This window comes from Cupressus sempervirens, chromosome 8 (genome assembly GCF_028749045.1).
Source record: "Cupressus sempervirens isolate cs-2001-9-10 chromosome 8, ASM2874904v1, whole genome shotgun sequence".
NCBI lineage: Eukaryota > Viridiplantae > Streptophyta > Pinopsida > Cupressales > Cupressaceae > Cupressus > Cupressus sempervirens.
Window position 1 is genome coordinate 272,319,198 of NC_143125.1, and position 17,329 is coordinate 272,336,526.

General features: G+C 34.9%; 1 protein-coding gene across 2 annotated transcripts in view; it reads right to left on the bottom strand.

The window, feature by feature from the left end:
• Positions 1 to 788: 788 nt before the first annotated feature.
• POLH (Y-family DNA polymerase H) overlaps positions 789 to 17,329 on the bottom strand; it is a 214,139-nt gene continuing 197,598 nt past the window's right edge. For both annotated transcript variants that reach the window (XM_089797432.1, XM_089797431.1), the window contains 2 exons: positions 2,123 to 2,288; positions 789 to 1,730 (listed from right to left, as the gene is read on the bottom strand). In XM_089797432.1, the coding sequence (XP_089653558.1) occupies positions 1,093 to 1,730; positions 2,123 to 2,288 (804 nt within the window). In that variant the 3' untranslated portion in view covers positions 789 to 1,092. The remainder of the gene's footprint in view (positions 1,731 to 2,122; positions 2,289 to 17,329) is intronic.

Here is a 17,329-nt window from a genome sequence, read left to right on the forward strand (position 1 = left end):
CAAGTGCCTAAAATGCTGTATTGAGATCTGACATCTTTTATCTGTGCATAATGTAAGCATGCTGATGAGTACGAAGGAAACTACATGCTCGACGCACTTTTGATTTTAAACCAATAAAAGTAAAAAGCAGAAATTGGTCTGCATGCTGGCACATGCTTTCCAAGAAGATGCAATTTAATCCTAGAAAGCAAATATAATGTTTCATTCTTTTCAACCAGGGAGCCTTTTGGCTACTGTGGTACAACCCAGGCATCTTTATTATCAGCTGTTTCTGCTTCCCTGGTTATTGTGGTGATATTGTTATAAACTATTCTGTTCATTGTTGGGTATGAGAATATTTTATGTTATCATCTTATTAAATCTAGCTGTTTTTGCCTAAAATAGTGCTCCTCTTTATGTCATGTCATTCAGGTGCAGTAATAGTTTCTGCTCCATGCTCCATAGATGGGTTGACTGGTTTTGTAATAACATCCATTTAGCACTCAGAGACAGCATTGCTGGTGTGATTTCTTTTTGTGGAATATCTTTACAAGAATTTTCCATTTTCCCATTTTTAAACAGGTTCTGCACATATTTTCACATCCATAATAATCCATCTATGTAATATCCCTCAAGTTATTCTCCTTTGCATCACCATTTCCCCATGGGGTCAAAAAGAGAAGAATCTCACTAGCGATTTGTCATGGTCTATGGAAGAATGACTGCCCATGCTTATTGTCCATACAGGATAGTCTCCTGACTTTGCATATGTACCTTTCGAAGCCCTGAGATTCTGACATTATTGGCAGTTTATGAGAATGTTTTTGCTCTGCTTTAGATAAAATCAATTTTTAAATAACAATATCACATATGGCACCAGTCCACCAGATACATATGCTGAGAGGATGCACGAGTTACATGGAAGAAAGCAATGTTACAGACTTGACTACATTGTCTCAACTTTAGGACAATCATGGACACAACACATTGATGAGTGCTGAAGGAAGACAGGCAGAATATTATTGGAACAAATAGGCTAATATATACACACACGAAGTGCTTTAACTTCACAACTTACAGTTTGTTTAGACAAGAAATAAGAATTCCAGTTGTCTATGAGTTTGGCTTATGTTTAAAATAGTCACCGATTGTAGGACATTTGATTGTGCGCTGATGCTTGTGTCTTAAGCTACTACGAAGCTCAAGCTGAATTTCTTCAGGAAGTTCTGTAAGAATTGACTCGTCAATCTCCTCTGGTTTGTAATACCATTTCTGGTTTTCAGTTTGCTGAAAACTTGACACAGCTGGTGAAGCATCTCCATTCTTTTTCCAAATATCCTCCAATTTTAAGGAAACTGATTTCTTTTCTAGTTTCGTCTTAAGATGTCGCATTTTCTTTATACCTTGTTTCTGTTCATGGTCCTCGATAAAAGTTTCACTTGAAAGTCTTTCAGCTGTATTGCCTACATCATTAAGGCTCTTTCTTGATAGAGTTTTAGAACAAGGTAGAGGATCCTTAGTTGGCCGGTATAAGCTGTTTGCATGCCCATCACAATTCTCATTTGAAGGTATTTGAATATGTTGAAATGTGACCACTTGCTCTTTAACTTGATTGGTAATCTCTCCTGGCTCTACATTATTCTTTGATCCCTCACCTACCGAACATGTATCCTCTACTTCGGTAAAAGAACAATTACTAACGCAATCTTCATTTGTGTTAATCCCCATCTGAAAACTATTAGGTTGGAAGCCTGCCCAAGAAACAATGAATTCAACTGTCAACCCATGATCATATACTCAAGAAGCTTGTAAAAAAAACAAAAATTTTCTGAGATTCTTCTTCAGAAAGAGCATTCTTAACAGGTAGTCATATAAGAAGATATTCTTTCTATTGTGAACAAAGGGAACAACATATCAAAAGCTCTTAGCTGCTCATGACTTGCTGCAAGCATAGCATTTTCAACTGATATTAACTGTTAAACTTCTTTGTACGAAATATCTAAAGCTGTGGTTGCTTATGTGCAATAAAGACTATTAATACTTACTAGCTTTATAATGCTGATGAGGCCAAATACTAAAATGTAGATTAAGTATTTATGACAGAAGAATACGTTAAAAAAAAATCATGATAAATGACCTCTACCTGATGTACTGTCTTCGGCAATCTCGTCCATATATTCTTCTCTCAAACTTTTGTAGCCCTTTGTTGTTTCATCATGAATAAGGTCTTTAGCAGATAAATTCAAGTCTGCAGAGGAATCAGAGATGGAAGTTGATCCTGGGAAAAATCGAGTTATTGGCTTCACACCCTGCATAGCATCAAAGACATTTAAATGCTGAATGGTGAATAATAGCACCATATCTAAAAAGGATAAAGGTAATTGATGTTAATTGATAAAATTGATAAGCAGTAGCATGCATGTGTGTATGTCCTTAATTGAAGTTGAGACGGAGTTATAGCCAAGAAAGAATGGTCTGAAAAAAATAGAAATAATTGCAGAGTATGTGAGTGCTCACAAAGGCACTAAATCCATCAAATGACCAAGAAAAGGTACTATTTGGCATAATAAAAAAATGCATATGACTAGCCATAAAAGGCATTAACTGCTGAAATTTGAGATTCACACTGCGCCATAATGAATAAATGAAACAGGCTTCAAGGCCTTGTACTAATATATGAAATTAATTAGAATTCATATTTCACTTTAATAAATGAATTTCTTTTCTTTAAAATCTCAGCAATGCAATCAAGAACTGAACCATAAATAAGGTGGATATTCCCCACCATGCTTCACCAACACAGATCCTACCTATTTCAATCTAAACCTATGACACTTGCTGTTTTAAAGCAAAAAAATGCTTAAAATTTTAAAATCAGTCCTAAAGCTTTAATTTGTAAATTGATTTGTGTGCAAATAAGTAAAAGAAGAAGATCAAGTTAAAAGAGAGTGTTTATTGTGGCAAGCTTCCAGTGTACCAGAAATGGCATGGAGAAATTCATTTTGGATGAGAGCTTCTAAAGGTAAGGTCCTCTCTTCTTCCAACTATCTTCTTTCTGGTTGTGCTGGCTTACCCAACACAAAAGCCTTCATGGACATCTTACACACTATCTTGATCCCCAAACACGCATACAACATTGACACTATAAATACCCCAAATGAACTTCAATACATCAAAGACCACTTGACTGCAGCAAATTAGCATAATTAAAATCACAATCCATTGAAAGAAACCCCCAAGAACATGTTTCCAAGGAGACTCTTGACTTACAATAGTGCCTGAAAGACGGATGCTTCAAACACTGAAGAACCCCAGAAGACATACCTGGATACCTCGTCTGAAAAGCAGCCCCGGCTACACATGATGGGTTCACCCACAATAAAACACGTTGCGTATAGCTGGTTTCGTATTGATATGTTTGACCAGGGTCAAACCCAATGCAAGTAACCATTTTTTAAATGGTTATGTCCCTAGTGTAAAGTTTTATAGATCTTGATTGGTGGAGACTAAGCAATTGTATTTCAGGTTGATTTCTTAATCTGATATAATCTGAGAACTTGTATTCTAATTTCAGTCTGAGATCTATATTCCAAGGTTACTGATATGATCTACAGATGAGAAATGAATGTAGTATATATATACATTGAAACATAACCAAGCATAAGGTCATGCCTCAATATATATAATACTATTAAACCTGTTAATAACCAAAACTAACTAAAGTTAATCACCACCGATAATGAGTATTTTAAGAACAATCGTTTAGCAAGGAAACTCCCCATACATCAATCGGTGTGAGTGTATATTAACATTGGTCTGAATGACACCCGATGATAATCGGAATAGTATATATATTGCATTTTACTTAATCGAATGTATGGAATATACCTTCAATCTGAATACAGATTGTCACAGTAAGATGAATATTAATTATGAACGATATTTCTACATTAATGACAGATTGAAATATATATACATATATATACACATACTGTTGGTCACTTATATTAAACAGCAGATGTAAACGATCAGTGCCAACATTCTTAACACCTAAGGCATCTGAATCAATAAGGTTTTTGTACCAGTTTTTTAGGTCCAAATACTCCAGCATCCCTTTATTTTATTTTTCCATTGTACCAGTGAATCACCTTGTGCCCAGCTCTATTTGGAAGCCATCGAAGTAGCTAACTTAATGGAAAATCAGCCCTCTTAACTAATGTTGACTAATCCATTCTCAATCATATACCTCCAGTTAGGAGAATCTTGATCACCAAAAGATAAAGAACTCAAAAGATGTGGAAATTTCTTCCTCGCCTAGTTCTTGGACACCACCTCACCCTGCCTGTTTTAAAACATTCATTCCAATCTACTATGTCTCTTGCACTCACCATCTTATCAATCTTTCATTTATAGCACAACATCCTTATCTGGCCTTAAGAATCAAGCATGAAGTCATAAATAGAAGCCAACAATCATCCATCATGAAAGGCTCAAAGAGACAAAAGATCTCAACAATTAGTACTTAGTATACCTGTTATGTTATAGCACACCCCATTGCAAATGAGGACACTCTCTTTTTCACTTTCTAGTTTAGTGTTAGCTTAGTTGTCCTTTGCTTGAATTTTCTAGGAGGTTTCTTAGCCTCCTCACTATTAAGAAATACGTGAGTCAAGTCAAGGATCCCTTAGTTAAGGCAATTATTCTTTAGGAAATTCATTTATGAAGTGTGAAACCCGGAAATGGAATATGAAAGTTCTTGTTCAAATTGCAGGAAGAAAACAAACCAAGTATGAGAAATGAAGTAAGGTCATTGCCAAAAGCAAGAATTGACGGAGAATTTATGGAATTTCACCAAGTATGAAAGTTATCAAAATGATGTCAAATGTCATCAAATTGCAAGGTGATGTCAAAATGTTGTCAAAGATCAAGAATCAAGATGTCAAGTGTGGAGTTTGAAAAATGCTAATTAGATATGTCGAGTGCAAATGAAAATTTGAGCTTTGATAAGAAGCAACAAATTTTCTAAACTTGAAAGGGAAAACAAAGGACAATCGTAAAAACCTTAGCAAAAATGAAAAAGTCAAAGAGAATTCCAAATAAAAATGAAGAATACTTAAAATTCTGGCTTAAAATCAAGTCTTTGTCCATCTTTTCCACCTAAAGCTAAGTTAGCAGTGCGCTCAGATTTGCCCCGGATGCTGGTGCTGGTGTGCACGGATGCATGGATGCGCTTGGGTTCTGCACCAATGCTCTCTTGATCCAAATGATCTTCTCTCATTTCAGAATGCAAGTCATTCCTTTCATAATATTTATTGGGTGTAATTGCTGAGATAGTTATACCAGCAAGCAAGTTTAAAAAACAGTCTGACTGTGATAACTGATATAGTTATCTGAATAAGCATTACGAGTGCGGCTGAATTCTAGAAATAATGTTTTAATAACACAAACTTATACTATATATATATATATATAAACGCATCCAAAATCTCTATAATAAAAATCATCAAAAGCCCACACCAGCATCAGAGCCAGAACAAAATGTAATGTCCCCTTTTTGGGACATTTATATATTTTCCCATTTTCATCCGTACAACTTGATAATCTTCCTATCGGATGATTCTTCTCCATAGTTGATTCAATATATATATAATTTTATTATGAGTCACATCCTTTCATTATATCAATAATAATAATATAGTTATATTATATTAATTATGTATTTATATTAATAAGTTTTTGATTAATTAATATAATTATATTAATAAGTATATTATATATATTATTTTAATATTATATTATATTATAATACTTTACTAATATAGTATTGCTATATTAAACATATCTTTATCATTATTTATTATTTCATTTGTAGTACTATTATAATACGACATACATAATATAATTATTATAATATTACTTATAGCATAATATTATTATTTTAATATTATTTATTAATATTACTTTATATAAACTATCTATTATTATTTAAATTACTTCCCAAAATGAGGAGGTCACAATCCTCCCCTCTCGAATTTGCTTGTCCTCGAGCAAAATTATTCATACACAACTCCATAGATACAAACATATTTGCATACAAAAGTCCTAAAAAAATTATGAAATATACATCTTAATGAATGAAAACACGAAGCAAACATGGTGCAGACAGATGAAGGCACGAAGCAAACACGATGAAGACACATCATACATAACCTTGGTTAGATCCTAAAACTAACAATGCGCAATGACTATACTTCTTCATTGGGCTCATGAACCCTGCAACCACAAAATAAGCATCAGTACATACATATAAATATATATAAACTTCAAAAAAATTCGAATAATAATAAGTTAATCCAAGCCAGTTCCATACTAAGCCCAAGAGCGGAACTTTGGCCCCCTTGGCCACGGTGGCAGGTGTTAGGCATCCACATGAGGTGGTCTACTTGGTGGATTCTTGTTTGGCTAGAAAGGTTCTTGTGAAAAGGAGCCATTGCTATCTTTCCCTTGACTAGCACTACAATAGGGTGTCCTAACTGCTCTCCCTTGATTGCAGACTCCATAGGAAAGTTGGTAGGGTGCCCTTACTATCTTTCCCTTAACTAGTACTACAATAGGGTGTTCTCCCCTGATTGCAGACTCCATAGGAAAGTGGTAGGGTTCCCTTACTATCTTCCCCTTAACTAGTACTGCAATAGGGTATCATAGTAGCTCTTTCCCAATTGTAGACTCCATAGGAAGGATAGATGCCCTTATAGTCTTTCCCTTAACTAGTACTACCATAAGGTGTCGTAAGAGACCTCCCTTAATTGCAGACTCCATAGGAAAGTTAAATATGGCCTTTCCCTTAACTAGTACTACAATAAGGTGTCTTAACAAACCTCCCTTAATTGCAAACTCCATAGGAAAGTTAAATATGGCCTTTCCCTTAACTAGTACTACAATAAGGTGTCTTAACAAACCTCCCTTAATTGCAAACTCCATAGGAAAGTTAAATATGGCCTTTCCCTTAACTAGTACTACAATAAGGTGTCTTAACAAACCTCCCTTAATTGCAAACTCCATAGGAAAGTTAAATATGGCCTTTCCCTTAACTAGTACTACAATAAGGTGTCTTAACAAACCTCCCTTAATTGCAAAATCTATAGGAAAGTTAAATATGGCCTTTCCCTTAACTAGTACTACAATAAGGTGTCTCAACAAACCTCCCTTAGTTGCAGACTCCATAGGAAAGTTATATACGGTAGGGTTTCTATATAGTCTTTCCCTTAACTAGTACTACAATAAGGTGTCTTATAGACCTTCCTTGATTGTAGACTCCATAGGAAAGCTACCTGAAATCCCTAAATCATTTCTCAAATAATCAATTTTTCACCTTTATGATTTCATTAATTAAGAAAACTTACAATTTCATATTTTTAACTATGGTTGAACTTCCTCGAAGCTCCATTGGCTTCCCTCTCTGTTCATTGACTGAATGTTATTGATGTTCCCTTGATCATATCTCATCTTCTTCGGTGTTGTCCCTTCTAATTTTGGGTCGAGTATTTCTTCTATTCTATGAACTTGACTTTTCTTCCCACATTTATGTTCTAGTTCCCATGATTCCTTGCATTTGAAGCATAATTTCTTCCTTCTTAAGTCTTCTCGTCGTTTTCGAGCTTTCTCATCTTGGCATAGGTGACCCTTTTCAAAGTCCTCACCACTGTGAAAATATTTTCTTTTTGGGAGTTCTTGTTTGTGCTTTTCACTCGTATCATGGAATGGTTTGCTATGGTTGCCTGAAGGTCTACAACTTGATGATGAAATTTCTAATCTCAAAGCTGTTTCAATGGCATCATCAAGAGATGTTGGTTTAAGAGCACTGACCAACCCTCTTGGTGAATCTTTTAATCCTTCCATGAACAAGTAAGTGAGTCTGTCATTATCTACTCCTGTAACTCTGACTGAGAGTTTTTGGAATTCGGCTATATAACCTTCTTATCCTTTGTTAATACGTTATTTACCTCATCGTTGTCTTTGTTTGTCCTCCATCAAAAGTATCAAAAGCATTCTCCAAGCCTCAATATCTTCGTAGATGGTCTGGGTGGCAATGGTACTTTTCTGCCGCGTGGATGCTCGTAGATCTAAGAATTTGTACTAGCCGGACTTGTTAACCAACTTGTAAGCAGGGAAATTAGTATTGGTTTAGCAATGCCATGTAGGTAGTCTTGATGAAATATTTATACATGTATATGGAGTCATGGTGGACTAAGAATCTCAGTGACTGAAGAAAAGTTGAGTAGTTTGCCAATTTTCAAAATGCGGTGCAGTAGCTCACTAGAACCTGTAAGTAACATGGTTTTTGTAGCCACTGAGAATGGCGATTCAGAATTCATGCAAGAATCTGAAAAAAAACATGCAATAGTGGGGCCGAGCAATCCATAGGGAGCGTAAGCCTTAACAGTGAACCCGGCATAATAAATCTATCTCAGCACACACTTATGACATGTAACTTGTTTCAGATTACTTGAAATGGCAATGGAAGCCCTTTGATTGTGATATTCTATAGTATTTGAGAGTTCCTTTTGAATTTTGCTGGAGATATATTTGAATAATTATAGCAAGCAAAGTCCTTTTGTTTACAGGATTTAGTTCATCAGTGTATATGTCTACGCTATGACAGGGCTTCTAGTTTTGCAGCTCAATGATAAATCTCTTTCCTTTTATAGAGGTTGTCCTGCCATTAAATAGTTCAATAATGTTATTAAACTGTTTAGGAATACTATAAGTGCTAATGGGTTTCTAATGAAATTACTTGTTCTGTAAATAGTTGGCTATGATAACTCTATTCTTTGATTTACATAGTTTGTACTTTATCCATCTATTTATAATGGTCGATGCATTTGTTATTACCTCCATTTATCAACTATTGAGAACCAACCTCTAGTTACTAGGTCATACTATAGTGGACATGGAATAGTGGAATGCGTATTTCTCAATAATATTGGCGGCTAAGGCTCACTTATCCTCTATCAAACTACCGGCCACTCATATAGCGAATCAGGTATGACAAGTGTTTAGAAAAATAGTGAACCAAATTTTCAACCGCCAATGAAACTACAGATTCTTATCGTTTCAACTGACAAATGCTTAAGAGGATTTATTTATTTACTCTGACCAAGCAAATGAAACGCCCAAGTTTTTCTTTGTACGTTATGGAGGAATGAGTTGTTAAATATCTTCAGCTCAAACTTTCAACCAAGATATCTCATACTTATAGAACTCTTACCCTGACAAACTATATCAGTGTTCAAATTTTCAAGCTCGATAAATCAATCGTCATCTCATGTAGCAGGTTGAAGGTTGATTGAATTGATGTTTGACTATCACCATTATTATTGATCTTTGCTCTATTGTCCATAATTCATCAATCACTACCTGCGATATACCATCTCTGCTGCTCGTTCACTGTATATATGATATATGATGTCTTTGTTCTAAAAACTTCCCTGCCAGATATATGTTTTTCTCTACGTATCTCCAATGACTGCCTAACAATGATTAGAGTTAAATCAACCAGTCGTAATAGATTACCAAATGGAGACTCTTGCATAGTTGATAGTATGTGAGAGACGGAGGCTTATGTCTCTAAGTGAATATTGGTTTCTCATTAGTGTAGAAAAATTGAAATTCATTGTATGTTTGATTGCTGAGTATTATCTGCAGTAGACGCTAACTCATGCTTTCTCCACTTTTGGGTATTAGTTCTTATTTTGATTAAACTTCAGACTTGCAAATTTATTACTCATGAAACTTCACAGGCTGGCAGGAAAACCAGCTCTGATACCATTTGTAATGTCCCCTTTTTGGGACATTTATATATTTTCCCATTTTCATCCGTGCAACTTGATAATCTTCCTATCTGATGATTCTTCTCCATAGTTGATTCAATATATATATATATATATATCTATATATATATATATATATATATATATATATATATATATATATATATATATATATATATATATATATATATATATATATATATATATATAATTTTATTATAAGAGTCACGTCCTTTCATTATATCAATAATAATAATATAGTTATATTATATTAATTATATATTTATATTAATAAGTTTTTGATTAATTAATATAACTATATTAATGAGTATATCATATATAGTATTTTAATATTATATTATATTATAATACTTTACTAATATAGTATTGCTATATTAAACATATCTTTATCATTATTTATTATTTCATTCGTATTACTGTTATAATACGACATACATAATATAATTATTATAATATTACTTATAGCATAATATTATTATTTTAATATTATTTATTAATATTACTTTATATAAAGTATCTATTATTATTTAAATTACTTGCCAAAATGGGGACGTCACACAGAATCAGTAACTTAGACCTAAAGATAAATTTAATTCCCAAATTGCTAATGTTTCCTATATGACACAATTTCCTATGGGAGCTAGAAAGTCCTCCATCTCAAGGGCAAGTATTTTGTAACAAGCTGGGAATGCATCTTTTTCTAGGGTGGAATTCCAAAAACAAACTTGAAATACACAAAATGGTTGAATGGAAATGCTAATGGGAACTGGAAATGATGTTTTTGCAATCCCATTTTTCATCTTGAAGCTTGAAATCATAGATTAAAATATCGTCGTTTTATTGCCGATAAGTATACTTCTCGCGAGAAGTTTCAAGCAGTGAGAAAACTCTAGTTTTTATCACCAGATTAGGGTGCCAAGATTTTCAACTTATCGCCGCGAGAAGTCGGCAATATATCACCAATTTTTGGCGATAACTTGCACTTTTCTCGCGATAAACCTGCGGTTACAAAAAACAACATTTTATTGTTTCATTTGTTGCGTTTGGCATCTTGGGTGGAGGAGAAGGGTTTTGGAGCAGCACCAAATGTTTCGCATTGATTTGTAGCGATTTCCAATGGATTAGGAGCGGATTCAAACCAGATTCGAAGCTCTTTCCAAGCAAATGACCCCCTCCCTCTCCCATAGTTTTTATTAGAACTACTGGGATGGGGAAGAGGAAGATGTAGAGTTAGAATAGTTTCATATTGAACTTGACATTTGCATTTGCTTATATTTTGACAAAGACAATTCAGTATTTACTATTTGTAGCTTGTTTTAAAGTTCAAAGTTTGTGACTACATCGGCATTCCACATGAGGATGCAATTTTGTTACTTATTGCATTTATATATATCTAGATCATCTTGTTTGGTTTGTTTACTCATTTACTGACTCAATACATGCATCTACTTATTGAATTTTGTGAAAAAATGCATTTTTAATTAAATCAAAGTCATTTTTTATATTCCCGATATTTTCCCGAGAAGTTGCCGCCTTCTCTCTGATATTTGCCGAGAAAAAAAAATTTGGCCTCGCCGAGAAGTGGCAAAGAACAAGAAGTTGAACTATGCTTGAAATTATCATTTCATTTGCAAAATTTCTTAAAGGGTAATCTCATTTTTCCTTGTCTTCACGATTTAAACCTTGAATCTCTTCTTCTTTTCTAGGGCGGGTTAGAGACACCCCCTTTCACTTATTCACTTTGAATTTTCTTTTTTTAGATGAAAATTTAACATGCCTCCGCAAAATGTTCATTCATTTCCTTAGGCAGGATTCATGAGTTAACCTAGAAATAGCATTCTCCTTGAGTGCATTTAGGAAGTGTCATCATGTTGGGCGTAATTCCTAATAGAAATTGGGAATGAGGCCCTAAATGTGCTTGGAATTCCTAATAGAAGCTGCAAATGAACCTTAGACTTAGGCACAAATCCACCATGAAGCTGGAAATGGGTGAAAATCTTGTCTATGGCATGCAAATGTGATATGCTCATTTGATTTCCAATCGCAAATATAATTATTTTGTAAGAACTTCTAAGACTTTTTCATTTTATCTAATATTCTCAAGTACTTTTCACTTTTCTTTTGAAATTTATTCCTTCATTATTGAGATTTATTTTGCCTACATCAATTTTGGATCAAATCTTAATTACCCTTCCAATTTCCCCTCAAAATCATCATGTTTCCCTTGGAAGATTTTGAATATGAGCTGGAAATTCCAATAATGCTAATTGAGTTGGATATGGATCTGTTCTTGGGATGATTTCCAAGGGTGAGTAGGAAATACCCCTAGACTTGAGCACAAATCCTCCATGAAGCTGGAAATGGGTGAAAATCTTGTCAAGGCATGCAAATTTAAAGTACTCATTTGATCTCCGATTGGAAATGTATCCACTTTGCAAGAATAACTATGGAATTTCCACTCTATCTAAATTCTCAAGCACTTTAAACTTTTCTTTTGGATTTTCTTCCTTCATCCTTATAATGCATTTTATTTTCAAGTCTAATATATACTATGGGATTGCATGGACATAGCAATATGTATATTGATACTTAAGTGATTTAATCCTCTTTTTTCACATATTTGGAGATAAAGCTATTTGGCCATTTCTTCTATATAATTAATTAGTCTAACATGTTGATCTTTATATGGGACTTATAAAGTTTTTGCATTGATTTACTTCTTCAAGCCTACATTAAGCATTGTAGACATAAATCACACTTTGATGCAGGAGCATCCTGGGTTGCCTTGTTATCCTACTCATTTTTCTGTTCAATCTGCAATTCCTTCAGTGCCTAGTAGTCCTTCATGTGCCTAGCAGTTCCTTCATGTGCCTAGTAGTCCTTCATGTGCCTAGCAATTCCTTCATGTGCCTAGTAGTCCTTCATGTGCCTAGCAGTTCCTTCATGTGCCTAGCAATCCAATTTCTTTCATGTGCCTAGCAATCCAATTTTCTTCATGTGCTGAGTTACTGTAGCAATTCCTTCATGTGTCGAGTTACTGTAGCATTTCCTTCATGTGCCGAGTTACCCAGTGTATGCCGAGTGATTCTTCATGTGTCGAGTTACTCAGTGTATGCCGAGTGTTTCTGCATGTGTCGAGTTACTCAGTGTATGCCGAGTGTTTCTGCATGTGCCGAGTTATTCAGTGTATGCTGAGTGTTCCTTCATGTGCCGAGTTATCCAGTGTATGCCAAGTGCCAGTAATTGGATGTGATTTCTGCGAGCCGACTTGCAAGATTTATTTCGTTCACGACATTTATATTAAGATCTTTTCTTGGGTTGGGTCGGCCTTCCTGTTATGCCATGTTCTAGAATGTTCTATAAGCCATTTTGGCAAGTATAAATAGAGTGTTTAGGCTTAGAGTTAGGCAAGTTTGAAGAAGAAGATTTGAGAGCAGAACTGAAGGTGCAAATTTGTTGTTGGATCTTTGTAAGTGAATGTATTGTAATCGACCGTAACCCAAAAGGCCTTACAGTTGGGCATGTATGTTGAATATTTGAAGAATCAATAAAAGTATTTCATTCTTCTTCCTCCTTTGGTTGTTGTTCCTTGTGTTGCTTCCATTGTGTTAACTCTTGCAAGGTGGTTTAGATAGTTGGGTGGGCCTTTGGCCCTAGTTAGTCTCCCTCCTTTGCCTGCGTCAGTTGGTATCAGAGCTTGAGCTTCATCCTTGTGGAGATTGGATCATGTAGAACCCTGATTTGGATTTGGTTGTAGTGTGGCAGATCTGCAGATTTGACCTATAACTTGCAGAGGGTTACGATCTTGCAAGAACCTGATTTGTAAAGATGGTTCGTGGTAGAAGAAATGTTGATGATGCTATATTAGATTACTCAAGACAAATTGCAGCCAGATTAGATGTTGTGGAGACAGCCCAAAGGAGAGGAGCACATCTTGATAATGTAAGTGATGATGAAGTAGCAGCACCAAACCATAATTCAGAACCTGAGAAGATCAAGATGAGGAAAGATTGTTGCATGTGTTGTCTAGGGCAAATTGAAAGCCTACAATAGAAATTGTTCCCTATGATGGAAAAATGGATACCAATGTTGTGTTGAATTAGATCTCTGATATGGAGAAGTTCTTTGAGTATGAAAACACTCCTGATAATAGAAAGGTGAAAAGTGCAATCACTAGGCTGAAAGGTCATGCATCACTATGGTGGGAGCACTTGCAAACTGATAGACAAAGGAGAGGAAAGGAGAAAATCAGAACTTGGCCAAAAATGGTGAACAAGGTAAAGAACAAATTCCTCACTGTTGATTACCAAGTTAGCCTGTTGAGAAAGATGCAAAACTTGAAACAAAAGGACATAACTGTGAAAGAGTATACTAAGGAATTCTATAGATTGGACATCAGATTTGGACATGTGGATGATGATGTTGAAAAAATTGCAAGGTACATTAATGGATTGAGATCTGGAATACAAGATGAAATAAGTTTTGTGAAGCCGGAAATGAAGGCTGAGGAGATCTTGACAAAAAAGCATGAAGAATGACAAAGAGGTGGAGGTGGCAGATTCCAAAGGGGCAGAGGTAGATCTTATGGAGAAAGTGGCAAATCTAACAATTCTACGTAGGATAAAGGCAAATCTGAATGGAAGAATGATGACAAAGGCAAGACTGAATGAAAAAGTGGTAATTCTTACCGAGGAGGCACTAATTCTTACCGAGGAAGAGATAATTCTTATTCTAGAGGTGGATTTCATGGTAATTGTTTTCGATGTGGCAAAGAAGGGCATAGATCTTTTGAATGTAGATCCTCTGAAAGTGGGCAGAATAATACGAATGTTGTGATTCAAGAAGACATTGAGAGTTCACCAAGTGGACTTGAGGCTAAAAAAAATCTGATGGTGAGAAGAACCTTATGTAATAAAGGAAGTGATGAGGAACCTGTTTTAAGGAGAAGTCTTTACAAGACAAGAAGTAAGATAGCTGGAAAATGCTGCAAAGTGATCATTGATAGTGGAAGTTCTACAAATCTGGCATCAGAAGAGCTGGTTACCAAGTTGCAGTTGCAGAGGCTGAAACATCCCAAACCTTATCATGTTTCATGGATCAAAGATAAGCATAAGATATTGGTAAGTGAGCAATGCCTTGTGAAATTCAAAGTTGGACATTACGTTGATGAAGTTTTGTGTGATATTATGCCCATGGATTGTTGTCATATTTTGTTGGGTAGACCTTGGCAATATGATAAACATATTGTACATGATGGAAGATTGAATCAATATACTCTTTGGAAAAATGGGAAGAAACAAACATTGTTGTCTTTAATTGAAAGTCCAGATGAGGTTAATTGTACTACTGCAAAAATTTGCATGGTTAATGGGAAACAATTTGAAAAGGAAATGAAAAGGAATCAAGTCTATTTTGCCATAGTTCCTAGAGGACCGAGTGTTGGTAGTATTGGCTGAGTAGCAAAAGCTAGTAATGACTAAGTGATAGCAGATAATGATAGCCGAGTACCAGTAGAAATTACTAAATTGCTGAATGAGTATAAAGAAATTATTGCTGATGATATCCCTGATGGTTTACCTCCTGTAAGAAGTATAAGTCATTGTATGGATCTGATTCCTGGAGCTAGTTTGCCAAACAAAGCACCATATAGATTGACACCTGCAGAGAATGAAGAACTTAACAGACCAGTGCATGAGTTGTTGCAGAAAGGTTTGATCAGAGAAAGCTTGAGTCAATGTGTTGTACCTGTTGTATTAGCACCTATAAAGAATGGAGAATGGAGAATGTGTACCGATTCCAGAGCCATTAACAAGATAATAGTGAAATATGGATTTCCTATGCCAAGGATGGCTGACATAATGGATTGTTTGAGTGAAACAAAGTATTTTACCAAGATTGATTTGAAGAGTGGTTATCATCAAATTGGAATCAGAGAAGGTGATGAATGGAAGACTGCTTTCAAGACAAAATTGGTTTGTATGAATGGTTGGTTATGCCTTTTGGTTTGACTAATGCACCTAGTAATTTCATGGGGTTGATGAATGAAGTTCTAAAAAGATTTTTGCGTAAGTTTGTGATTGTCTATTTGAATGATATTCTGATATTCAGCAAGACTAAGGAAGAACATCTTGAGCATATTAGACAAGTATTGCAAAGGTTGAAAGAGGAAAAGTTGTTGATTAATCTGAAAAAGTGTTCTTTTATGCAAGAGGAGATTGTGTATTTGGGATTTGTGATTTCAGCTGATGGATTGAAGATGGATCCTGAGAAGGTTAAAGCAATTTTGGAATGGCCTACACCTGAGAATGTGAGTGAGGTAAAATCATTTTATGGTTTGGCTAGTTTTTATAGAAAGTTTATAAAAAATTCGGGTGTTGTTTGTAATGCTATGACTGAGACAATGAAGGGAGATTAAAAAAAATTCAAGTGGACACATGGAGCTGATAAGAGTTTTGAGACTTTGAAACAAAAGGTTGTTGAATTACCTATATTGGCTTTGCTTGATTTCAACAAAGTATTTCAAGTTGAATGTGATGCAAGTGGTAATGCAATAGGAACTGTATTAAGTCAAGAAGGTAAACCTGTTGCTTTCTTTAGTAAAAAATTGAATGATGCTAAAAAGAAATATTTTGTGTATCATTAACAGTTTTATGCTATTGTTCAAGCATTGAAGAAGTGGAGACATTATTTAATGCCTAAGGAGTTTGTATTGTATACTGATCATAAAGCTTTACAATACTTGGGAAGTCAACATAAATTGAATCAAAGACATATGAAGTGGGTTGAGTAGTTGCAGAGTTTTACATTTGTGATCAAGCATAAGAGTGGAGTTACTAACAGAGTTGTTGATGCATTGAGTAGAAGACATTCTTTGTTGACTTAAATGAAGGTTGAAGTTCTTGGTTTTGATGAAATGAAAGAATTGTATGATGCTGATCCTGATTTTTCTGAGGCGTGGAGAGAGTGCAGAGCACCAAATCTGACAGATCACATAAGTAAGTATGATGAGTATTTCATTCAAGAAGGTATGATGTTCAAAGATGTTCAGTTGTGTATTCCTAGAAGTTCTATGAGGTTGAATCTGATTAAGGAAAAGCATAGTGGTGGATTAGCTGGACATTTTGGAATTGATAAGACATTGAGTTTGTTGAAAGAGAAGTATTATTGGCCACAAATGTATAAGGATGTTCAGAAATTTGTAAAGAGTTGTGGAGTTTGTCAAGCTGCAAAGGGAGTGAGTCAAAATACTGGTTTGTATACACCTATTACTGTTCCTGAGAAACCTTGCACTGACATTAATATGGATTTTGTTCTTGGATTATCTAAGATAGTGAAGGGGTATGATTCCATATTTGTTGTAGTGGACAGATTTTGTAAGATGGCTCATTTCATACCATGTAAGAAGACATCAAATGCTAAGCATGTTGCTGAACTTTTCTTTAAAGAGAATGTGAGATTACATGAATTACCAAGAAGTATTATTTCAGACAGAGACAGTA